General features: G+C 44.2%; 1 protein-coding gene across 1 annotated transcript in view; it reads left to right on the top strand.

Annotated features, from left to right (window-relative positions):
• The window catches only part of DNAH10 (dynein axonemal heavy chain 10), a 163,573-nt gene that overhangs the window by 117,762 nt on the left and 19,394 nt on the right, over window positions 1-26,417 (top strand). The window contains 10 exon segments of the mRNA XM_020970246.2: window positions 570-773; window positions 2,189-2,269; window positions 4,572-4,769; window positions 5,452-5,613; window positions 13,011-13,185; window positions 17,020-17,201; window positions 20,179-20,315; window positions 22,368-22,585; window positions 23,215-23,436; window positions 23,770-23,917. Coding sequence (XP_020825905.1) covers window positions 570-773; window positions 2,189-2,269; window positions 4,572-4,769; window positions 5,452-5,613; window positions 13,011-13,185; window positions 17,020-17,201; window positions 20,179-20,315; window positions 22,368-22,585; window positions 23,215-23,436; window positions 23,770-23,917 — 1,727 coding nt within the window.

Below are 26,417 nucleotides of genomic sequence, written 5' to 3'. Positions count from 1 at the left end.
GGTCATAATATGTAATCTTTTTAATATGTTAAAAAGGCTACTTTTTGCTAACATTCAATTTTTGCATCGATGTTTATTTGTGATATTTGTCTATAATTTTCTTTCTCTAATTTAGATCTTCCTGGTTTAGGTATGAGGGACATATTTATTTCAAGGAAGGAGTTTAGTTAGGATCTCTTCTTTTCCTATTTTCTCAAATAATTTATATAATATTGGAACTAATTGTTTTTAGAATTTTATAGATTTCACTTGCAAATTCATCTGGTATTGGTATTTTTTCTTTGGGAATTCCTTTATTTCTTGTTAAATCTCTCTGAGACTGAATTATTTAAATTCTCTATTTCTCATTCTGTTAATCTAGGTATTTTATGTTTTTCCAAATATTAATCCATTTTAATTTTTAACATTTTGGTTGGTATATCCCCTAAAAGTTTACCTTCCACTTACTCAGTATTTAATCTTTTATTTAATTTTTCAAAGGACCACAGTATGTTTTATACAGTGTTGAATTGGAGAATTCTATGCTATGGGCTTTTCCAAAAATATATATATGTTTCATTGTTTTCTAGGAATAGTGCCAGCACTTTTTCCCGATGATGAAAAAGATTCCATTCTAAGTCGAATTGGACAAGAAGCTGCCAAGGCTGGTGTAGGACTGGCTAAAGAAAGCGTCTGGCAGTATTTTGTCAATAAGAGTGCAAATAACCTTCACATTGTCCTTGGCATGTCTCCAGTTGGTGAGACGCTGAGAACACGATGTCGAAATTTTCCAGGTACAATTCCCTTGGTCAAACCAATTAAGTTTCCTTCTTGCCAGAGTCTGAGCATTGGAGTCTAGGCATGGTTCCCACTTTCTCGGTCTGATGCCAGATTAGGATTTGCAAAGCAAATGAGAAAAATTCAGGAAATCACTCAAGTAATATAAGCCCTAAATATCAACTTTCCTCTGAATAATAGGACTGTCCCAGAATTCTATTTTTTCTGCAGATTGAAATTTGGTTTTATTCATGCTTATTTGCTGCTGCTCTGACTTGTGAGAATGTATATTACACCCTTGTATGCTCCTGCTCAAAATAAAAAATTAGTTAATGGATCCTTATTTCGTTGTTACTTCTGTATAAGATTAATTGAATGAATTTTGTTCACTAATTAATTAATGAATGAAAAAGCCTTGGTTGAGCATAAATTCTTAGTGCAAAGTAATGTACTATGTGCTGGAACTACAACTAGAATGACCATACAGTCACTGACCTCAAGAAGCTCACATTCTAATTTGTCATTGTTGTTCAGTTACCCAGTTGTGTTTGACTCTTCATGACCCTGGGGACCATACTGTCCTTGAAGTTTTCTTGGCAGAGATACTGGAGTGTTTTTGCCATTTTCTTCTCCAGTGGATTAAGGCAAATAGAGGTTAAGGGATTTGCCCAGGGTTACACAGCTAGTGAGTATCTGAGGCCAAATTTGAGCCACCTACACATTCTAATAGGTGGAGACTCTATCTATGTAATCTATCTATCTATCCATCCATCTATATCTATCTATCCATACATGTATATACACGTGTATATACATGCACACATGAATATGCACCCACTAATATGTGTGTGTGTGTGTGTGTGTGTCTGTAGGCTCAGCTCCAGAGCAGATGGTAAGGCTGGTAGAGGAGAGAGAAGGCTGACATACAAATATATCTTCAGTGTCATTTCAGCTGATAAAACTAATTCCATTTTTTGTATTGAATTGTTGCTTGGCACCAAGGACTTGGGTGGTGAGAACATTCTTTTCTGAGTCTTCAGTACCTGTAGCTGTTGAGCAGGCACCCGCAGAATCGGTTGCCTGGTTGCATGCCCACAATAATTGCTCCCTTGGATGGTAGCTGGGCGTGGGTTGTGGTGGGGGTGGACGGATTGCTTGGGAGCAGGGTCAGTGGCCAGCCCCACTCTTCCTGGGGCTCTGGGCCTCCAGTTCCTCTGTTCCACCAGGGTCTGAGGAGGAGATGGTGCCAGGAGTTTGGTTGCCTGCTCATGCTGCTTCTAACAGTGCTGGTGGAAACTGCAAGTCCTTTGCATGACAGAATTTTCCCCTGGTGTATTTCAATTGATTACTAACTCACTGGTCAGTAAAGGTGGTGGAGATGTCAATGCTATTGAAGCATAATGATCTTTACAATATCTACTTTTTATTTTAGGGCTGGTAAATAATACAGGCATTGACTGGTACTTACCATGGCCACCTCAAGCCTTATTTGCCGTTGCCCAGTCATTTTTAGGTAAGTGTTATAATGAAATTAATTTATAATTTATAATGAAATTAAATTTCTTGTATACCATAAGATAATTTGTTATTTACTCTTTCTAACTTTGAATTCCTAGCCAGTGATTTTTTTTAACATTATAAGGGGCTAAGATTTATCTATTTATGGCAGGTAGTGGCACAGTGCACAGACCACTAGGCCTGTAGCCAGGAAGACTCAGTTTCCTGAGATCAAATCTGGCCTCAAACACTTACCCACTCTCTGACCCTGGGCAAGTGACTTAAAGCTGTTTACCTCTGTTTCCTCATCTGTAAAATGAACTGGAAAGGGAAATGACAGGTCACTTCAATATTTCTGACAAGAAAACCCAAAACAGACTCACAAAGAGTCAGACACTACCAAATACAACTGAGCAACGGCAAAGATTTATTTAATGATGACAATAATTATAGTTAATACTTATATAGTACTTAGCATAGAAGCTTAATAAGTGTTTATTGTCTGACAAATTTCTATTGCACAGCACTTTAAATTTTACAAAGTGCCTTCCAACCAATATCTTTGAGGGTTATAACAGCCCTTCGTTACCGTCATCTGTATTAAACACATCAGGAAGATCATAGTGGTTGCATGACTTGTCTATGGTCACACTGTTGAGAGGAGTCGATGCTGGGATCTGAGCCCACGGCTTTCAGCCAACATCTACTCCTCAGCCTGCTGTGCTGTGCCGCCTTCATCCCCTTTCCAGAATGGGTTGAAGCTGTTCAGTTCACAAGTAAAACATACTGTGGAATAGGACAAAAATTAGGGATACCAAGTGCATTGATGTCACCCGAAGGCAGTACAAGGGGACTCAATGCCACTAGACACGAGCTGGATATTGCATTTGGCAATAACTGTCTTCATCACGGGGCTTAGAGCTGAGATACCTTGAAATGTCATGTAGTCTGACTTTATTTCAGTTTTGTTTTTGTAAACTCATTTTATTTGTCAAACTGATTGCCAATAACAACATCCAGAGCTTTAAGGGAGGCTCATACTTCAAAATATAAGCCTGTTATTTACAGCTGTGGAACAACTTGAGACATCAAAATTGTGGCCGACCCCAAAGGTCAATGAAGAGATGCATGGTAGGGGTAAGTGGGGGTTAGTACGTTCCTCACAACAGTAACTTACACCCAAGAGGCATAAGAAACTTATGCCTCAAATCTGATAATTCCTGACTGGAAAAGGAGGTGGACAGGAGAGAGACTGCCTGAGTCCTGCACATGGGCCAGACCCTTTAGGGAGAATTCAGAGAAGATAAAAGAATGGTGACACATGAGGGGGGCATAGTTGGGTGGCGATTCGCATCACTGGAGGGGAGTTGCCATTTCAAGAGCTCCCAAATCTACTGCTGTGTACTACACAAACTGCAAACGACAGGTGCACATTTTCGAGTACACTCACTTATCAAAGTTTGTGTTTTTCTCTGTATATTTTTATTGATGAGTTTAATAAGTAATAGGCAGCTTTTCCCCTCCATCTTTTCATTATAAAGTCAATTAGATTTGTAGGACGCTAGGCAAATGTATTATTTTTAAAAATAATTTTATTGATATCTTTTTTATCCCTGGTGAGAGGGGACCTGCTGTATCTTCTTAGGCATTCTGTTCTGTGTTGGGAAAACTTTCATTGTTAGAAAGTTTCTCTTTAGGTTTAAGGCTTAACACTGAAGGAAGATTTAAAACCATCCTTATGGCCGGAAATCGTCTGGGTTGGTTTTTTTTTATTTAGCATAGCAGGAGAGGAGAAATTCTCCTGAAAAGTTGTATTTATTTAATTAGGGAGTGACCATTTTAGGTTTCTAGTGCCTTTGTACATAAAGTTTGATGGTATTCAGACTCTATCGTGTCAAGAAAATTTTTATCTCTGGGAAGACAGATCTCCCTCCCTGTAGGGAGATGCAATTGCTACCCTCTACACTCTAGCCTAAGAATTGTTGTTCAGTTGTTTTTCAGCTGTGTCTGACTCTTCGTAATTCCACTTGGGATTTTTTAGGCAAAGACCCTGGAGTGGTTTGCCATTTCCTTCTCCAGCTCATTTGACAGATGAGGAAACTGAGGCCAACAGGGTTAAGTGACTTGCCCAGGGTCACACAACTAGTAAGTGTCTGAGGCCACATTTGAACTTAGGTCTTCCTGACTCCAGGCCTGGTGCTCTAGCTACTGCACCGCTCTGCTTCTCTCAACATCGTAGCCCGGCTTTATCAGAAAGAGAACACCATCCACAGCTCCTTAGAGGAGATTCCTCTCACATTTCTGCCCTTTTGCTTTAGGGGAGAATCCAATGATTCCGCCCGATTACACAGAAGATGTGGTAGGACACATTGTTATGGTCCATGAGTCCGTTGGCGAGTTCAGCAAAAAATTCCTCCAAAAACTGAGGCGAAGCAACTACGTCACTCCCAAGAACTACCTTGATTTTATCAGTACCTATTCCAAGTTACTAGATGAAAAAACTCAATTCAACATAGGTAAGACTTACATAGGGAAGGAGGTTCTACCTGCTGATGCACGTACTCAGGAAAGACACTATAATGATGTCCTTCCTTTGTCCTGGTGGTGGCACAGTCATTTCACCCCTTGCCCCATGCCGGTGGCTGAACCCTCCCTCATGATGAACAAGGACAGTAACTAATCAGCTTTTTAAAAAAGTTACTGAAAAGCTCGTTCTACCTTACACAGAGGTGTTTTAGAAATGGTAGAGCTTTCCAGAGCAGACTTCACCAGAGATCTGTTTTCAGGAGAATTTCTCCTCTCCTGCTGTGCTAGAAGAATGCTGGCAGCTGTTTTGGTTCCTGGACAGAGCTGTTCGGGTACTCTGTAGCTTCATGTTTCCATCATGCCTTAGAAATTATGGTGTTGAAAATATTGCCAGTCACAGCTGGTATTTTGCTTTCTAAATGGTGCCTGTTGGCCCTTGACTTTTTTAATCCAGAATCAGAACAATCATATTGGCCAATAGCATCGGGGCCCCAGGAAGCCAATGTGGGTGGCATGGTGTATTTCATGTTTCCACAAAGCCTAGAATCATCAGCTGGTAGACAACTCCCCGCTGTGATTAGAAAAATCAGAGTGAGGTCATTTAAATGAAGTCCTTTGAACTTTGTTTTGAATTTTCCTCCTGGTGAGCATTTGAATTGTGTTCCCGCTCAGCACAGTGCAAACGTCTGGAAGGAGGACTGGATAAGCTGAAAGAAGCCACCATTCAGCTGGATGAGCTGAATGTGAAGCTGGCAGAGCAGAAGGTTGTCCTTGCTGAGAAGTCAGCTGCCTGCGAGGCTCTGTTGGAGGAGATCTCCATGAACACAGCAATAGGTGAGTAATGGGCCAAGACTTCAGAGGCAGACAGGCAGGCAGAGCAAGTGGGTAGCAACCAAGGTGCCATCACACAAGGGTACCTTTGGTGGCTCATCTGCTCTCTTTCTGAGTGAATGAATGAATATCGGGTCGCTGTTGTCAAACAAAATCATTAATCTCGGGAAAAATGAGGTCCGAGAGGCCATCTGGTCCAAGGCCCTTGAGGCTTGCTTGAAACTTCACGCAGCTTAGTAAAAAGTGGCAGAACCAGAATGTGTATTTCCTTTTAAGCCCAGTGTGCTTTTTTTAATTTGTTTTTCATTTTTGCCAGGCAATGGGGTTAAGTGACTTGCCCAGGGTCACACAGCTAGGAAGTGTTATGTGTCTGAGGCCAGATTTGAACTCAGGTCCTCCTGACTCCTGAGCCACTGCTCTATCCACTGCACCACTTAGCTGCCCCAAAGGCAAAGAGACCATGTTTCTGCCTGGTTTCCAGTGTGCTTTCTCTTAGGCCATGGTTGGACAAGTCAATATTAATGGAGACTCCACCAGATACTGAACGAGCCATGAGGATTTGAGCTAGGCTCAAGTTCCTGCCCTCAGTGGACCTGGTTCAGAAGAACTCTTTTTTTTGATTCTGGGATTACTTGTTCTTTCTTTGTTGTTTGAGCACCTAGTCTGTCTCCTTCACTAAGTCCTCTCCACCTCCCTGTCCCTTCCTTTGCAAGGAGTCATGGGTTGGCCAACTGTCAACTCTTGGTTGGCACCTATATGCCAATCCAGATCTCTGTGTTTGGCCCTGACCTCTCACCTGGTCTTTCTAACACTTGCAGATTTCTTGTTCACAGTTTCAGTCCAGATCATCATGGCCTCCTCTGGCTTTGCTTATTGTAACAGTGACCTCACCCAGTGCTCTTCCTGACCTCAGTTTCTTCTCTCTCCTGTCTATTTTATACATTCCTTCTGAAATTATTGCTCTCAGATGCTGTTCTCATGATGTTACTATCTCAAAGAGGCTCCTCATTAATAAGCATATTAACTTCAGATTCTGCTGCCCAGTTGGGAAGAGCTGCCATCATTGGCTACCTCCCCCTTCCCACTCCTGCCCTTTCCATGATCTTACCAGTGTGATATCTGGTTCTTCATCCAAAGTGATGCAGATCTTTTTATCGGCTTGGGCACACTGGTAACTATCCTTCTATTTGTCTTTGTATGTGCCTTTCAATACCCTTCCTCTGATAGTCAAGTCCAGTCCACAAGACACTTGAGTCCATCCTCCAATCAGCTGTAAAATTGATCTTCCTAAAGCACTATGAGCTGTGCTGTGCAGGGTTACCCAAGATGGACAGGTCGTGGTGGAGAGTTCTGACAAAAGGCGATCCCGCTACAGAAGGAAACGCAAACCACTTCAGCATCTTTGTCAAGAAATTTCCATGAATAGTATTAAAATGATAAAAGATATGACACCGGAAGATGAGCCCCTCAGGTCTGAAGGTGTCCAATATCCTAGCAGGGAAGAATGGAGGACAATTACAAGTAGCTCCTGAAAGAATGAAGTGACTAGGCCAGGGCTGAAAAGAAGCCCAGCTGTGGATGCACGTGGTGGCAAAAGGAAGGTCTGGTGCTGTAAAGATCAATATTGCACAGGAACCTAGAATGTAAGATCTAAGAGCTGAGGTAAGCTGGATGTGGTCAAACAGGAGATAGAAATATTAAATGTTGACTTCTTGGGTGTCAGTGAACTTAAATGGACAGGGATGGGTGAATTTAATTCAGGAGATCACTACATATACTACTGTGGGCTAGAATTCCTTAGAAGAAATGGAGTAGGTCTATATTCAGTAAAAGGGTGCAAAAGCAGTACTGGGGTATAATCTCAAAAATAACCAACTAATATCTATCTGAATCTAAGGCAAACCATTCAACACCACAATTAATAAAAGTCTGTGCTACAAACACTGATGCCAAAGAGGCCAAAGTTGGTCGGTCCTATGAAGGCCCACAATGTCTTCTAGAAATAACACAAAAAAAGTCACATTCAGTAGGAAATCAAAAGATAATTGGAATAACAGGCAAGTTTGGCCCTGGAATACAAAATGAAGCAAGGCAGAGACTAATAATTTTGTCAAGATAACTTGCTGGTCATAGCTGACACTCTTCTCAATAGCCCGAAAGGCACCTCTACACATGGACATCACCAGATGGTTAATATCAAAATAAAATTGATTCTACTTTCTAATTCTAATTTTACTTTTCAGCCAAAGGTGGAGAAGCTCCATACAGTTATTTAAAACAAGAGCTGAGTTGATGGTGGCTCAGGTCATGAGCTTCTTATTACAAAATTCAGACTTAAATTGAAGAAATTAGAGAAAACCATCATGTGTGAATTAAATAACATCCCTAATGACTATGAAGTGGAAATGATGAATAGATTTAAGGGATTAGATTTGGTCGATAGAGTGTCTGAAGAATTATGGACAGAGAGGTTTGCAATATTGTGCAGGAGGCAGCAATAAAACACATTCCAAAGAAAAAGAAGAGTAAGAAAGCAAAATGGCGGTCTGATGAGGCTTTACAAATAGCTGAGGAAAGAGGGAAAGTGAAAGGTCAAGGAGAAAAGGAAAGATAGACCTAGCTGAATGTGGAATTCCAGAGAATAGCAAGGAGATATAAGAAATAGAAGAAAACAGTAGAATGGGAAAGAAAAGATCTCTTCGAGAAAATTAGAGATATCAAAGGAATGTTTCAAGACGAAAAGGTAGGGATTTAACAGAAGCAGAAGAGATTAAGAAGAGGTGGCAAGAATACACAGAAAAAGTGAAAGTAAAAGTAAATAGCTCAACATCACCATGTTAAGGACATGAAGGTGTGGTTACTGATCTAGAGCCAGACATCCTGGAGAATGAAGTCAAATGGGCCTTAGGAAGCATTGCTAGGGATAAGGCTAGTGGAGGTGATGGAATTCCAGATGAGCTATTTAAAATCCTAAAAGATGATGATGTTAAGGTGTTGCATTTAATATGCCAGCAAATTTGGAAAAAAAAAACCCACAGTGGCCACTGGATTGAAAAAGATCAGTTCACATTCCAATCCCAAAGAAGGGCAATGTCAAGGAATGTTCAAATTGTGGAACAATTGAGCTTATTTCAAATGACAGCAAGGTCATGCTTAAGATTCTGCAAGCTGTTGCTGCTGAGTCCTTTTCAGTCATGCCTGACTCTCCGTGACCCCATTTGGGGTTTTCTTGGCAAAGATACTGGAGTGGTTTGCCATTTTTTTCTCCAATTCATTTTACAGATGAGGAAACTGAGGCAAACTTGCCCAGTGACTTGCCCAGGGTCACACAGCCAGTAAACATCTGAGACTAGATTTGAGTTCAAGTCTTCCTTGCTCTGGGCCCAGTACTCTATCCACTGTGCCACCTAGCTGCCTATTCTGCAAGCTACTTTAGCAATATGTGAACTGAGAATTACCAGAAGAACAGGCTGGCTTTTAAAGAGGCAGAGGAACTAGGGACCAAATTGCCAACATTCACTGGATTATGGAGAAAGCAAGGGAGTTCCAGAAAAACATCTACTTCTATTTCATTGCCTATACTAAAGCCTCTGACTATGTGGATCACAGCAAAATATGGCAAGTCCTCAGAGAGATGAGAATACCGGATCATCTTACTTGACTCTTGCAGAACTTGTCTGCGGGTCAAGAAACAACAGAACGGAACGTGGAACAGTTGATTGGTTTAAGTTTGGAAAAGGAGTACAACAAGTCTGTATTTTATCATCTTGTTTATCTAACTTATATGCAGAATATGTCATGGGAAATGCCAGGCTGGATGACTCAAAAGCTGAAGTTAAGGTTGCTGGAAGAAATATCAACATTCTCAGCTATGGAGATGATACCATTCTGATGGCAGAAAATGAAGGAGAATTAAGAACCACTTGATGAGGGTAAAAGAGGAGAGAGAAAATGAAGGCTTGAAGCTTAACATTAAAAAAAAGCAAAACTAAGATCTTGGCACCTGGTCCCATCACTTCCTGGCAAATAGAGGGAAAAGGAATAGAAGCAGTGTTGCATTTTATGTTCTTGGGCTCAAAGATGGCTGCAGATGGCGACTGAAACCATGAAATTAAAAGGTGCCTCCTTTTTGGAAGAAAAGCTATGGCAGATCTGGACAGCACACTAACACAAAGGTAGATGTAGTCAAAACTACTTTTTTTCTCCAGCAGCAATGTATGGCTGTGAGAGTTGGACTATAAGGAAAGCTGAGCACCACAGAACCAATGATTTCAAATTGTGATACTGGAGAAGACTGTTGAGAGTCCCTTGGACAGCGAGGAGATCAAATCAATCAACAGTTAAAGAAATTAATTCAGACTATTCATTTGGAAGGTTAAATCTGAAAATGAAGCTCAAGTATTTTGGCCATATAATGAGAAGACGGGACTCATTGGAAGAGACTCTGATGCTGGGAAAGATTGAAGGCAAAAGGAGAAGGGGACGGCAGAGGATGAGGCAGATGGATAGTGCCAGGGAAGCAACAAACATGAGCTTGGAGAGACTTTGGGTGACAGTGGAGGACAGAAGGGCCTGGAATGCCCTCTGGGTGTGGTCTCTGGGGTCACAAAGAGCTGACGTGCCCAAACAGCCACAAAAGTGCTGGTCTAATTCTTGTCACTCCACTCTTCAGTAATTCCAGCAGCTTCCTGTTGCCTCCAGGGTCAAAAAAGAATTCTCTGTCTGTCTTTCAAAGCCCTTCTTAAGCTCGCCCCTTGCCACCTTTCCAGTCTTCTTACGCCCTATTCTTCTCCATGTATTCTGTGGTCTAGTGACACTGGCTTCCTTGATGTCCCTCACATAAGATAGCTCCCAACTCCCAGGCATTTTTGTTTTTCAGGCAGTTGGGGTTAAATGACTTGCCCAGGGTCACACAGCTAGTAAGTGTCAAGTGTTTGGTCTGAGGCTGGATTTGAACTCAGGTCCTCCTGATTTCAGGGCCAGTGCTCTATCCACTGCACCACCTAGCTGCCCCCCTCCCAGGCATTTTCTCCAGCTGTCCTCCATGCCTTGACTTCCCTGGCTTCCTTCAAGCCCCAGCTGAAATCCCACCTTCTTCCTTTCCTGATCCTTCTTAATTCCAGTGCCTTCTGTCTTCCTGTATGTAGCTTGTTTAATGAATATTTATGAAGCATCTTCTATGTTCCAGGCACAGTGCTAAGCACTGGGGATACAAAGAAAGGCAAAAGACAGGCCCTGCCCTCAAGGTGCTCCCAGTCCAATGGGGGAGATAACACATTAGAAGAAGCAGAAGAGGTGGGGAGGGGAGGAGAGAGAAGCGATCTGGTTGAGTGACATAAGGAACTTCTACAGCTGGCTGGGAAACGATGAGATGGCTACCCTGGGCTTCCTCCTTAAGTGGAAGATCTCAGAGGTCTCCGGTGCCCACCCTCCATCCTCTCCAATCAGAGGCAGGGCTGGAAGGTACTGAGAGGTTGTGAGTTTTGGAGTTGATGTGATCTCATAGGATGAGAAGTCTCTGGAGACCATGATGAGGTCCGGGTGAGAAGCCAGGTGGGCACATAGTAGGTGCTTAATCAATGCATTTTGACTGACTCTTCTGAGATGCTTTTGAGTTCCATCCCTGCTTTTCAGCCTTCATGCACAACACCTTCTAGGTTCTGGTCACTTTGCCTCGTACCTGAACTCATTATGCTCACCACTGGCTTCTGGATTCCAGACTGATCTTCCTGAAGCTGTACTTTGTGCCTGTGACTCCCACCCCACCCACCACCACGTGAACCCCTCAGTGTTAATGATAGCATTAACTTCAGCAGCTATTTCTCTGGGTGCCCGTGTTCCTCTTTGGGCTCTCCGGAGCTAACCTCTTCATCCTTCTTCCTTTTTTTCTTTTTTTATTTCTTTTGATTTATCAACAATCACTTCCATATGCTTCTGAGTTTAAAATTTTTCCCTCCCCACCTCCCTCCCCAAGACAGTGCACAATCTGGTATAGGCTCTACGTGTACATTCCTATTAAACATATTTTCCCATTAGTGTTCATCCTTCTTTCTTACCCGATCTTTGTACAGTTGTTCAGCCTTCACCAAAATGGTCAACACGTGGTCTCCTGAACACTCTTTTGCTTGTTGAGGGCACGTGTAGTAGAAAGAGGGCCAGTTTTGTTGTCAAGAGACTTGACCACTTACCAGCTATGCCACAATAGGCAAATCACCTTTCTGAGCCTCAGTTTCCTTATCCATAAAATGGCAGTAATAACACTTGCACTACCCACTTCATGGGGTAACAGGATCTCGGGGCTGGAGGGGCCTCAGAGGCCATCTGTTTCCCCCTCTCCTGGAAAATAATGCGTCCTTGGCCTGCCCTGATGAGTCGTAATGCACCCTCAGAACCTCTCCACCCAAGGCTCTGTCCTGCTTCTGAAAAGCTCTTGTTGTTAGGAATGTTATTTTTCTGACATGGACCCAGAATGTGCTTTTTGCCACTTTCGCCCACTTTTCTTGATCCTGTCCTCCGAGGAAGAGTCTCACCCACCTTCCACATGACATCCCTTCACATCCCCTGACCATCCGGTTCTCCGGGCTCAGCATCTCCAGTTCCTTCAGATCTTCCCCAGATGGCGTGAACGCAAGGCCCTTCCCTCTCCTGGTGCCTCCTCTGGGTGAGAAATGATGAGCTGCTCTCCTTCTGGCAGATGGAGGGCACTGGTGAATGCACGGACAGTTGAAATTCCCCTGTGCCAGGCTTGTGTTCTTTTTCTTGAAATCCTTGTCTCTTTCCTCTCCCTGCCCTAGAAGTGTGCAAAGGACAAAAGGACCTTGTTTCCTCCTCTGATCTCTATTCTAATGTTCTCAGCCAGCCTTCTCCCTTATGGTCACAGCAACATAGATTTAGAGTTGGAAAGGGGCCTTAAAGGCCATGAGTCCTTGTCTCTTATTTCACAGATGAAGAGACTGAGTTTAAGTGACTTGCCCAGGATCACATAGCTAAGAGGCGTCTGAGGTGGGATTCGAATTCAGGTCTTTCTGACTCCAAGTCCTGTACTACATGCTTGATAATGATGACAAAGCTAAATCTGATGGGAAAGCAGCAGTAGAGAAGATGGGGATGGGAAAAGGAGGCTAGTGGGAGAGTGGGGAATTTAAATAAACTAGCAAGTAGTAGAGACAGTTTCCCTGGGATGGCCTGAGATAGAAGGAGCTGTCCCAGAGAGCCCAGCATCCAAATGAGAGAGGGGTGTAGAGAGGACAGCGGGCCGGAAGGGAGGAAGGAGGAGAGAACCAGAGGAGGCCTGGGGACACCGGGGTCCAAGAGCTCAGGGCTCCTCCCGGTGAGCCCAGAGGATGTCCCTGTGTGTTTGCATCAGTTGGGACATTACGCTTTCCTACCTCTTCCTGCAGCGGAGGAAAAGAAGAAACTCGCCGAAGAGAAGGCCATAGAGATAGAGGAGCAGAATCAGGTCATCGCTGTGGAAAAAGCGGAGGCTGAGACAGCCCTGGAGGAAGCGATGCCCATCTTGGAAGCGGCCAAGCTGGAGCTGCAGAAGCTGGATAAGTCCGACGTCACAGAGATCAGGTTACACTTTCACGAGCAGGGCTGTCTCACGGAGGGGCTGAGTCAGGGGGCTGAGGCGCGAGGCCCGTCTCTGACCCTCCTGGCTGTGCGGACCCTGGGCAGGTCCCTCGGAGGCTGAGCTCCCCAGGGGACTCCCTAGAGATGCTCCAAGTTACAGAGAAGGCGTGGTCTGGGTGGTGGAGGGCGTTTTCCCGTCATGAGAATCCCTCGCTGCGGCACCTCAGGCCTGTCCAGGAGGCTTTTCCTGATCCCCCCAGCTGCTTGTGTCCTGCTCCCAAAATCATCTTGTTCCCGTTTTGTATAGGCCTATGAATATACACGTATTGTCTCCCCTTGATGAGAAGGAAACAGGCAATTATTAAGCACCATCTATGTACCAGGCCCTGTGCTAAGTGCTTTACAAGCACCTCATTTGATCCTCACAAGAATCCTACAGGTCGGTGCTATCGTTATCCCCCTTTTACAGTTGAAGAAACTGAGGCAATCATTGATTAAGCGGCTCGCCCAGGGTCACCCCACTAATGAATCTCTAAGGCTGGATTTGAACTTGGGTCTCCCTGACTCCAGGCCCAGCACTCCATCTGCTGCCTGTAAACCCCTTGAAAGCAAGGACTTCTGTCACTGTGTTCTAAGCACCTAGGGCAGTACCTGGCACATGAATGAACACATGCATTAATTTATTAAGCACTTATCATGTTCCAAGTGCTGGGAATACAAATACAGATCGGCAGGTATGGCTGCAGGGCGAACACTGGGTGCCTAATAAAGGCTGTTGATTGATTGGTTGATAGAATTCTACACGTAGGTCCAGAACAACAGTAATAAACAATTTATGATTAAAATAGTTAAAATAGTAAAATAACTATTCAATAAAATAATTAAATAAATTAAAATAAAATATTAAAATAAAACATTTTTAAAATATTAAAATAAAAATATTATAAGCACTATTAGCTAGAACGGGATTCGTATATGCTTTTCTTTCTCTTTGGACACACCAGGCACTTGAAAGATTAAACCAGTAGCCATTCTGTCTGTAATTCCCAGTTGTGGCTACCAGATGAAGCTTGTGGCTAGCCTTTCAAAAATCAGTGTTTTGTAAAAGGAGCCCACACAGACAGTTCTCCTCCTTGGCAGGGAGAAGGGTGGGCTACAGAGCCGTTTCTCTGCACTGTCTGCACCCCCCAGATGATTCTGTAGTGGATTCTGGAAGCTGCATCTGTCTCTCCCTCTCTCTCTTTTTTAAGGCAATTGGGGTTAAGTGACTTGCCCAGGGTCACACAGCTAGTAAATGTCAAGTGTTTGGTCTGAATCCAGATTTGAACTCAGGTCCTCCTGACTTCAGGGCCGGTGCTCTATCCACTACACCACCCAGCTGCCCCCCTGGAAATTGCATCTCACACCACTAATGAAATCCCAACAAAGAGCATTGCCCTGCGGTCTTTGAAGGCGTTCCTTCTGCTCTCACTTATTGCTGACTCCTTTCTTCCTTTTGACTCCGTGCACCCAGGAGTCTTTCCAAGGTGTTATCATTTGTATGACTTTGCATCTTTAATCATGGCAATTCAGTTAAATTCAACAGGCATTTATTAAACATCTTCTATAATTTGGGCAGCTAAGTGGTGCAGTGGATAAAATGCCAGGCCTGGAGTCGAGAAGAATCATCTTCCTGAGTTCAAATCCAGCCTCAGACACTTACCAGCTGTATGACCCTGGGCAAGTCACTTCACCTTGTTTGCTTCAGTTTCCTCATCTGTAAAATGAGTTGGAGAAGGAAATGGCAAACCACTCTGATATCTCTGCCTAGAAAACCCCAAATGGGGTTGTGGAGAGTCAGACATGACCAAAATGATTGAATGGAAAATCTGAGAGCTAGGTATACAACAACAAAAACAAAACATTCTCTGTCCTTGAAGAACTTGTGTTCTGCTGGTAGAAGGCGAGGATGATATAGAATATGTACACAGAGAAATCAATACAGAGCACGGTTGAAATAGTACAAAGTAATTTCAAGCGGGAGTGGGGTCAGGAAGGCCTCCAATACAAGATGGTGCCCGAGCAGGGCCTTGAAGCAAGCCAGGGAGGTGGCTAGGGGTCTAAGAGGCGGCAGTGAGGAAGGGGAACATTTCAGGCATGTTGCAATGAGGGGCAGCCTAGGCGAAGGTAACAATACTCTTCTTCCATGAATGTATCACACCATCATAGAGCTAGAAGCTGGAGGGGACCTCAGAGGTCATCTCCTTCAATCCCTTCGTCTTTTGAATGAGAAAGCTGAGGTCTACGGCTAGTATCACCCACATAGTGAGCATCAGGGTAGGACTGGAACCCAGGTCCTCTGAGTCCAGCACCATGCTCTTTCCACTGTGCCTCACCACCTCCCTTTCTGTACTCATTCCCCAAGTTGGCTTTGTCCAGCCTGATTCTAATGCTTGTGCTGTGCCCAGCACTGTTCTTTTTTCTTTCTGCCTACTTATTTGAAATGGTTTCAGAGGGAGATGATGTCATGTTTGCCTTAGTTTTTAGAGGTTACCTGTCTTCTCCTTGAAGACAAATAACCTTGTTTTTTTAATTAATGAAGTATTTGAGTTAGGATCGCACAGTTTCTCTGTCCAGAAAGCAAAGCATTTATCTGGAGATGTTGCTGCTGGTAGCAAGAAGTTGTCTTTTCCCAGGGGAATTATTCCTTTGCTAATTACCTGTGGCAAATGAAGTCATCCTCATTGCTGGGCTGAGAAGTCAAGGTTAGGAGGGCAGCCTGTCTGTGTAGTTTCTCGATAGAAAAGGTTTGCTTTGCTTTTGGTTGGCCCAGGTAAATGGGTTTTGGGTGGTAAGAGGCTGGGACACACCACCGAAATGAGTACATACTGTCCTCTGCCTTTGCTGAGGTAGTCTCTTCCCATCTCCAAATTCCGTGACTAACTGAAGACAGACAAACCGCCCCACCCCCTTTCTCTCATCCCAGTGTCCTTGGTTTAATTCAGCAGTATGCCAGACATCCCTTCTCACACTCATCGGTCCTGATTTCCACTCTCCAGGTCAGGTTTATGTCCATGTCCCCCGGGGTTCTTTTGGTGGCCATACATCCATGCAGAGACTCAGATGCCAGTGCGTGGAGCAGCCAATGCGATGGCTCAGTCTTTGTGCCTTCATATTTTGGGGGGATTGCTTTTTGGGGTCACTGTCTCAGATTCCCTGCCTCTCCATCTGTGGACTTTCTGGTGAGGAGAAGAAAGTGCTCTTTCTTGCCTTCATTTCTGGATTTATGCTTTGGGACCTTTGGGCGTCATATCTGGATGAAAGAGCAAACCTTACACATTTCTCATATGGAGAAAGACCTTGGAAAGGAGCCTCCTTACATGGCCTTCTTGATGGCCGTGGAAAAGAGGAAAAAGCAATACAGGGGGCCCAAGTTCAAATCTTGCCTCTGATACTTTACTACCAACGATGACCTTGGGCAAGTGACTTACTCTCAGTTAAGTACCTTGGGCCTCACTCTGCTCATCTGCAAAATGAGGGGGTTGACCTCTGTAGGGTAGGGTGGGCCTGGCAGAGTTCCTGCAGGCATTATTATCTTCATTTTCAGAGGTGGAGACTGAGGCTCAGAAAGGTTACATCATTTGGCCACGGTCACGCATCTGGAAAGCATCAAGGCTGGAATTCAACCCTAGGGATCTCTTGACCCTCCCAAGTTCAAAGCTCTGCTACCACTGAACTCAGCACGCTACTTCCCACCACTAACATCAGTGTCTTTGAATGCTTACCTGCAGTCCATCCGAATTTATAGTTTGTGATTCTGCATTTGATTGATTTCTTTGGTCTTTCCCCCCACCCCAGGTCTTTTGCTAAGCCCCCCAAACAGGTGCAGACTGTCTGTGAGTGTATTCTGATTGTGAAGGGGTACAAGGAGCTCAACTGGAAGACGGCCAAGGGCATGATGTCTGACCCGAACTTCCTGAGGTCTCTCATGGAGATGGACTTTGATTCAATCACCCAGAGCCAAGTCAAGAACATCCGAGGCAAGTGGAGATGGCCAGAGTGGATGCTGTCCCAGCTTTCTCTAGAGCCTCCCGTGCTTCTGTTGGTTTGTTTCCATCTACATAAGGCCTGGAATTTGGGGTTTGTTTGATCTTTTGGGAGAGAGATACAGCTGGGGTCCTGGGGAGAAACACATAACCCAGGACTGAGAAGGAGCAGGTGATTTTCCATTTACAAGGTCCATGGCTTTGACTTCAGCAAGGGGATTTGGGACTCCTTAAAGAACCACATTCTTTTTCTCACTCTCAATGGCATCTACAAACTCATCTGGCAAGACTCAGCCTTTTCACTTGGTGCTTCACCTACAATTTTTTCCTGTGCTTGCACTTCCCACAGAGGGGGAGGATAAGTCTTTGACCTGACCTTGACCTTTTCCCAGGAGACTTCCTCCTGTATAGAGCTAGTGCTGACACATTAAAAAGTGGATGGTGACTATGTGTCCCAAGTTACCAATTAACAGTCAACTCTTTGGTGCTTTGGTTCCTGAGGACCCAAGCATCCTTCAGGCCTGAGTTCTGAAGGAGAAGATATGCCCCTTCTTAAAGATCAATTTTCCTGCATCTGTACCTATCTATATTTATGTCATCTGTGCCTATACTTATGCTTATATTTATATCTATACCTATGTCTATATCATCTATCCCTGTATCTATAACATTTATACCTATATATCATCTATCCCTGTATCTGTAACATTTATACCTATATCTACATCATCTATCCCTGTATCAATAACATTTATACCTATATCTATATCATCTATCCTGTATCTATAACATTTATACCTATATCTGTATCATCTATCCCAGTATCTATAACATTCATACCTATATATATCATCTATCCCTGTATCTATAATATTTACACCTATATCTATATAATCTATCCCTATATCTATAACATTTATACCTATATATCATCTATCCCTGTATCTGTAACATTTATACCTATATCTATATCATCTATCCCTGTATCAATAACATTTATACCTATGTCTATATCAGCTATCCCTGTATCTATAACATTTATACCTATGTCTGTATCAGCTATCCCTGTATCTATAACACTTATACCTATGTCTACATCATCTATCCCTGTATCTATAATATTTATACCTACATGTATATCATCTATCCCTATTCCTCTATCTCTGTATCTATATCTATGTAATCTATATCATACTCAATATCAGTGAGGAAAGCACTTATAATTGCGTAACCATAGCTGTTTATTCTGATGTTTTTGTTATATAAGTTCATAGACGCCTCCATCACAGGTTTAGACTGGAAGGGACCCATTAGAGTGGCTCGTCTGGCCCCTCCATCTCACCGAGGGGCACAGTGAGACCCAGACAGGGTTCAGTGGCTTGCTTCAGGTTGCTCCCCTGGGTAGCGATTTGCACCTTGGTCCTGTGACTGAGGCCTCCTGTTCCAGGACACCTGCCCCAGTAACAGGACGTCCTCCTCCGATTCTTATGTCATTTTGACATTAGTTTTGCCCCCTTCACAATAAACTCTCCCTTCACGTTATCTGTTTCCAGTTAGATGGAAGGACCACTGTAAGGGAGCTCTAAATCGTAGCTTTGTGTTGGTTTTATCTGAGGACCCTCTCCCACTAACAGAAAGCCAGGGTCCTCTCCCTGGAACTTTGATGACCCCACTGCAAGCCTGGGCCCTAGATCTCAGGCCTGCCAGCGAGGACAGATGTAAGGCAGGCACAGCTTGGCAGGGGTTCAGCTGCAGACACAGGCAGAGCCTTTCAACAGAGACCTTGACAGTCTAGTAGGAGGAAGGGACTTGGAGGGGGGGGCTCCAATTCAGCTCATGTCAGTTTGTCTTTGCCTTTCTAGAGGCTTCTCTCATATCCAAATGATCAGTTATGAAACACAGCTGTCTGGGCTTTCAGATCTCAGACAGTTGGATCTATATTTTATGGACATATTTATTAATGAATAATGAATCAGGAGTACTTCATTAGCCCCAAATATCTCATTTCTCTCTTTTTCAAAGTGACAGCTGTGCCTCATTTTCTTGAACTGTGTGTCCCACAGACTCCAAAGCAGAACTTATTATCTTCCCTCTCACCCCAAACCCTCCCCTCTTCTGAATTTCCCTATTACTGTCAAGGGCAGTCCCTCAGGCTTCCAACCTAGAAGTCATCCTGAGTTCTCACTCTCACCCTGTCATATCCAAGCTGTGGCCAGGGCCTATGGATTCCCCCGCCCCTCGCCCCAGCCTCTCCCGTCTCTTCCACCCCCCCCCCCGAAGCCTCTCCCGGTCCTTCTCCTCCCCCCCCCCCCGCAGCCTCTCCCGTCCTTTCCACCCCTGCAGCCTCTCTTGAATATGCCCCCTTGTCTCCTCTGACACTTCCCCTACCCTGGCACAGGTCCTCACATCCCCTCACCCCCGGACTATTGCAATAGTGGCTAGTGGGTCAGCCTGCCTCCGGTCTCTGGCCAGTTCTGTCTATCCTTCACTCAGCGATCAAATTGATCTTCCTAAAGTACAAGTCTGACCATGTCAGACCTCCATGCCCTCTCCCATTCAACAAACCTCCGTGGCTCCCTAGTATCTCCAGGATCAAATACAGAATACTTCTTACCCTCCTAATGTACTCCCCCCCCTTGCTGTTCCTACACAAGCTCTAGGCATGTTCATTGGCTGTGCTTCATACCTGACTTCCTTCAAGCCCCAGCTAAAATCTCACCTTCTGCCGGAAGCCTTTCCCAGGCTTCCTAATCTTTGTGCTTTCTTCCTGACGTCACCTCCAGTGTATCCTATATGTATTATGTTTGTACACACTTGTTTGCCTGTTGTCTCCCCCCACCCCCACCCTAGATTGTGACCTCCTTGAGAGCAGCACTGTTTTTTTTTGTGTAGGTGCCTGACACATAGCAGGCACTTAATTAATACTTGTTGGCTGCCCCATTGACTGAAAATTTCATATCCTGTCTTAAAGGGCTCTTAAAGACTCTCAATACAACCTTTGAAGAAATGGAGGCCGTAAGCAAAGCCGGGTTGGGCATGCTGAAGTTTGTGGAAGCCGTGATGGGGTACTGTGATGTTTTTAAGGAAATCAAGCCCAAAAGAGAGAAGGTACTGCTCATTTGTGAACCCTAGAAAATAACTGGGCTGAGTCCAGTCTGGAGCTAGCTGGCATCTCACGTGCCCACGGCCCTTCTGTGGTGGTCTGCATTAGAACCCCCTCCCCAAACTCCTGTAGATTCCAGCCCTGAAATACACCTCCTCTCAGATGAATTAGGGAGTGGGAAGAACCCAGTTCTCCAAAGGTTTTGTCAAATTCTGTAAACAAAGAGAATGAAAAAAAAAGGTTTTGAAATGTGCGTCATTAAGGCAAGTTAAGATATAATTTGGAAGGGGCAGCTAGGTGGTGCAGTAGATAGAGCTCTGGCCTTGGAGTCAGAAGGACCTGAGTTCAAATCTGGCCTCAGTATGTGACCTTAGGCAAGTCAATTAACCCTGATTGCCCCACCAAAAAAAAGAAAAGCGAAAAGATATAATTTGGAAAACCTAGAATGAAGAGGATCAGTTGTATGTTTTAGTTTGCTCGTTGTTCCCATTGATTAAAAAGCAAAGCAATAACTCATTGGTGCCACCCCCACCTCTAAATGCCCTGTTCTGCACTTTTACCCTGGAGCCATATCTTAATGCTAGAAGTTACCAGTGTACACATGGAAATGATATATACACATACACACATGTATGTATTATATATATGTGGGGGAAAAAAGGGTGAGCCCCATGTATAGTGAGGGGCCCACAAATACAGAGAGTCCTGTGTTTAAGGAGCGAGCTGTCTTATGTCTCAAAGGGAAGGAGAATAAACATTTCTAGCCTCTTCTCTCTCCGTCTTTCTCCAAGGGAGACTTTAAATTCCTGCCAAGAAGGGAAGCAGAAGTTGGGGTGGGAGGCTATTCTGTTCTCCTCAGATAAAGGGGATACTGGGCTAGACGTTTATCTATTTTCTCAAATAGCATTCATTTAGGGGATGTGATCAGGTTCCATCTAACTTTGGATCATTTTGTCATTTTGGTGAGGAAGGAGGACCCCAAGGTCTATAGCCAAGGCTTAACCCCTTCCCCACCTAATACCAAGTCCATGATGAACACACATAGAGAATAGCAAATTTATCCAAATCACAACAGAAATCAGAGAAGACTTACACAGGAGATATATCCGACAATACAGAATGAAGGAGCTCTCCTATTGGTAGTGAGTACCTGAGCTTATCCAAGAGAGGGTCCAAGGTCTCACCCAAGTGAAAAACTCCCTGAAGTCTCTGGAGTAGCAGGCTGGGATCAGGGACATGATGGGGCCTGCCAGCTCCTCCTGGAAAGTTTTCCTTTTGCAATTGGAAGTGGGCTCAGCCTCTTCCATCTTCCCTCCCAAAGATGTGCTTGAAGCGACTGGACACTTGAAGACCTGAAGCTTAATGAGTGCCCTCAGCCAGCCTTTTTGACTGCACCACCTAGCTGCCCCTTCCAAATTATATCTTAACTTGCCTTAATGAGGCACATTTCAAAACCTTTTTTTTTTCATTCTCTTTGTATACAGAATTTGATAAAACCTTTGGAGAACTGGGTTCTTCTCATTCCCTAATTCATCTGAGAGGAGGTGTATTTCAGGGCTGGAATCTACAGGAGTTCGGGGAGGGGTTTCTAATGCAGACCACCACAGAAGGGCCGTGGGCATGTGATAATGTCCGTGCCTCTTACCAACTCCTCCCTGCCCCTCACACAGGGCAGGGCCTTTATCTCCATCAGTAAGGAGTCAGTCCCATACCAATGGGCTTTGAGATAGGTGTCACATACATACATATATGTAAACATATTCACACACATGTCTTTATACAGACACACATATCTACACACACACACACACACACACACAGAAATGTGACCTCATGTTCACTTAAATGCAAATTGCATTGGTCTAATTGGGTTGAAGGATTGGATCTTGGAAGCAGGGAGTTGAGAGAGTAGCTGAAGAAAGAAGTCCAGGTTTGGTGGCAGCCTGTGGCACTAAATCCCGTGGTCCCCTGAATGCTTCATTGGATCACATAGGTGTGGCCCAAGCCTTTGAACAGGGTCTGTTCCCCAGTTCTCAGGCATCATGTCTACTCTTTAGGTGGCGAGGCTGGAGAGGAACTACTTCCTCAGTAAAAGAGAACTGGAGAGAATTCAGAACGAGCTGGCCACACTCCAGGCTGAACTGGAAGCGTTGGGAGCCAAATATGAGGCAGCCATACTGGAAAAGCAACAGCTCCAGGAGGAAGCAGAGATCATGGAAAGGCGGCTGATTGCCGCTGACAAGCTGATCTCTGGCTTGGGCTCAGAAAACGTGAGGTTAGCTTAACGTCATGACAGAAAATTAGGAAACGTTTCTTATGTTCAATCCAGAAGGTGAGTGGGTGGAAGTGGCATGGTCGCCGTTGTAAAATGGCTCCCCATGGCTAGACTTACTCGGCAAGAGGTTTCTTTCTTGTGTATCTAAGGCATGCAAAGGCCATTTGTAAGCAGACTTTATATCCTGGTGAGTACAACTGTGGGACTAGAGAAGACATACGTCATAAGGCACGGGACAGATCCCTGAGGCACCAGGAGCTTTGGGGGCTTGGTGGCTTCTGGCTCGACGTCTGATGCCTATGGTTGTGGGAGTCAGCGCCACTGCTGGCAGGGTGATAAAGCGACCTGCGAGGTCCTTTGTGGCTTGAGAAGTCAGTGAGTAAAGCTATGATCTGTAAGTTCTTAAATGTAGTGGGTACTGTTGCCCCACAGCTGTGCTTTTGGACATGTCCATTTGGCTAATGTCACCAATTACTCATCCGATGGCGTGTCTCTACCAGCCTGAAGAAATAGATGACTTGGCAGAATTTGGCAGGTAGACTTCTAGCGCTGCTGGGAGAATGTTATGAGTCTTCTAAAGTTCCCACCCATTTGGTCTGAACCTAATGACTTGACCTCTTCCCCATCAGGTGGATGGCTGACTTGGATGAGCTGATACACCGGAGATTCAAGTTGTTGGGTGACTGTCTGCTCTGCTCGGCCTTCCTGAGCTATGAAGGGGCCTTCAACTGGGAGTTTCGAAATGAGATGGTCAATGTGGTGTGGCAAAGAGATTTACTGGAACGGGAAATCCCCCTCAGCCAGCCTTTTCGACTAGAAAGCTTGCTCACGGATGATGTAGAGATCAGTAGGTAGGTGATGCTCTTCAGCCAAGAGACTGGTGCTGTTATATCATGGCACAAAGCTTGGGAGGGGACAGCAGGGTGGTGGGTGGTGCTGGAGGAAGCCAGGCTTGGGCAGATTTAGTATGGAAATAGAGGCCGGCCAATACGTCTTCCCTAGATCAGGGACGGAGCCGGCACATGTCTCCTCCTGATACTGGGCACCAGGTCGGTGGTCCGTGCCCTTCTGCTAGAGCCAGACAACTTTCTGCTCAACCTTTGGCATTTAGACTGAGCAATGCAGTAAAAACAGTCAAGGTAGCCTTGGATACAGCACTGGTTACCTGATGTTCTGATCCACAGGTGGGGCTCCCAGGGCCTGCCTCCTGATGAGCTGTCTGTTCAGAACGGCATCCTCACCACGAGAGCTAGTCGCTTTCCTTTGTGTATTGATCCTCAGCAGCAAGCCCTCAACTGGATAAAGAGAAAAGAAGAGAAAAATAACCTACGGGTAGGGCTGTTGTTATCAGTGACTCCTCTGACCCTACCCGCTGGGAAATGATTTTGAATTTGACAGTCCTTGCTCAAGTACTGACAGAAAAAACCTTGGGATGGGAAGTTGGAATTTGGTGGTCAGCCCCATATCCTTTTAACATTTTAAACAATCAGTGGCTTGAATAAATGGCGCGCTTTTCAAATTTGTGGATGATACAGAGATGATGCAGAAAAAGCTAGTGAGTTAGATGACATTCAGAATCCAGAAAGATGTCAATAGGCTAGAGTGTTGGGCCAAAGCTAATAATAATAATAATAACAATAATAATAGCTAGCATTTATATGGCTCTTTAAAGTTTGCAAGGCATTTTACTATTTTACTTTACTATTACAAAGCACTTTATTATTTTACTTTTACACTTTACTGTTTTACTTTACTATTACAAAGCACTTTATTATTTTACTTTTACATTTTACTGTTTTACTTTACTATTATAAAGCACTTTATTATTTTACCTTTACACTTTACTATTTTACTTTACTATTACAAAGCACTTTATTATTTTACCTTTACACTTTACTATTACAAAGCACTTTACTATTTTACTTTTACACTTACTATTACAAAGTATTTTACAACTGTTATCCATTTGATCCTCAGATGAAACAACCCTGGAAGGCAGGTGTTATTGTTAGTCATATTTTATAGATGAGGAAACGGAGGCAAACAGAGATCGAGTGACTTGGCCAGGGTCACATAGCTCATAAGTTTCTGAGGCAGGATTTGAATGAGAATAAATGTAAAGTTTTACACTTTGGTTCAAAAGATCAATTCCACAAGAGCAAGATGGAGAAGGTGTGTCTTTCAGAAGGCTCAGGTTTTGTGAATGATGTGGGGAATTTAGTGGACTTTCTGCACTATGGATACATCCTGACTGTGTGCCCTTGGGCAAGTAAGTTAACCTCTCAGAGCCCAGACGACTTTCAAAGACTATAAATTGCAGAGAAGTTGCCAGTCTGCATTGGTGGAGGGATTTCCACATCAGGAGGTCCCTCAAAATAAAGAAGTATAGATTGCTCTCCTCTCCTCCTGGCTCAAAAGGAGGTAACAGTGTGACATTGCACCCAAAAACGCAATGGGAGAAGTCACAGTTCCATTGTCTTCTGCCCTGGTCAGGCTGTGTCTGGGGGATCACGTTCAATCATGGATGCCATGTTTTAGAAAGGAGCGTGACCAAGGTAATTCAGGGCCTTGAGCTCATGCAATTTAAGGATACGTAGAACGAGATATCAATGTTTTGCTTTATGGGAGGATATCAGAGCTAAATTCCAATATGGAAGAGCGATTAAACTTGGTCCTCTTGGCTTCAAGAGCCAAGTGTGGGCCAAGGGGTGGAAAGTGTAGAGAGGCAGCGTTGGGCTTGATGTAGGGAAACGAAATTGTCAGATCATCAGGGCTACACAAAAGTGAAGGGGGCTTTTCTGGGGGTCAGAGGGCTTCCCCTCAGTGGGAAGGCTGCTTGACCTCTTGTTGGGGCTAGAGTAGAGAGGATTCTCTGGCAGGCATCATGGTGGATGAGATGGCCTTCAAGGGCCCTTCTGCTCTGGTGCTGTGACGCTGCCAGCTCCCCGCTCAAAGAGCATATGTGGAGTGAGTGACCACAGCTTCTTCCTTTCCGGCTAGCACTTCCCTCCCGGGCTTCATACCCAAGTGGGGACCCGCCCACATGCACACACAGACACTCATGGACACACGTGTGGACATGCAGACATACTCATGGATACATATGCAGACACTCAAAGACACACAGACATAGATACATAGATAAACACAGATACATGAATACACAGATACAGACATGGACATACATATGGGCTTCCAGACATACACATGGACACATACATAGCCACTCAAAGACACAGATAGACATACACAGACACAGATAAACACAGACACATGAACACACAGAGATACATACCCAGACACACACAGACACACATGCAGACATATACACGGACACACAGACATGCAAAGACATACACAGACACACAGGACAAAACAGACACATATGAGCACACACAGGCACATGGACACACATAAACTCACAAACATGTATGGACACATCCAGATACAGTCACACAGACACATGGACACACAGATACACAGAGATACAGATACACACAGAGACATGTAGACACACAGAGAGACATACTCACACACACACACACACACACACACATACACACACTTTCTTCTCTTTTACACATTTCCTTGTTCCAATCTCTGCCCTCTTTTGTCTTCTAGCACTTCTGCTGTCCATTTCAAAGGCAGCCTTTACTGGCACCACATTCTTCTACTCCGTGGCTCTTAATCCGGGGTTTAAGAACTTGGTTATTAAAAATATTTTGATAACTGAATTGTATTTCACTATAATTAGTTCCTTTGCGATCCTATGCATTTTGTTATATCCATTTGAGAACATTGTCGTGAGAAAAGCTCCAGAGGTCTAACCAGA

Source organism: Phascolarctos cinereus, unplaced genomic scaffold (genome assembly GCF_003287225.1).
Source record: "Phascolarctos cinereus isolate Bilbo 61053 unplaced genomic scaffold, phaCin_HiC Scaffold_4;HRSCAF=312, whole genome shotgun sequence".
NCBI classification, from domain to species: domain Eukaryota; kingdom Metazoa; phylum Chordata; class Mammalia; order Diprotodontia; family Phascolarctidae; genus Phascolarctos; species Phascolarctos cinereus.
The sequence above is the reverse complement of the archived record's forward strand: the minus strand, read 5'-3'. Positions and strand labels throughout refer to the sequence as shown.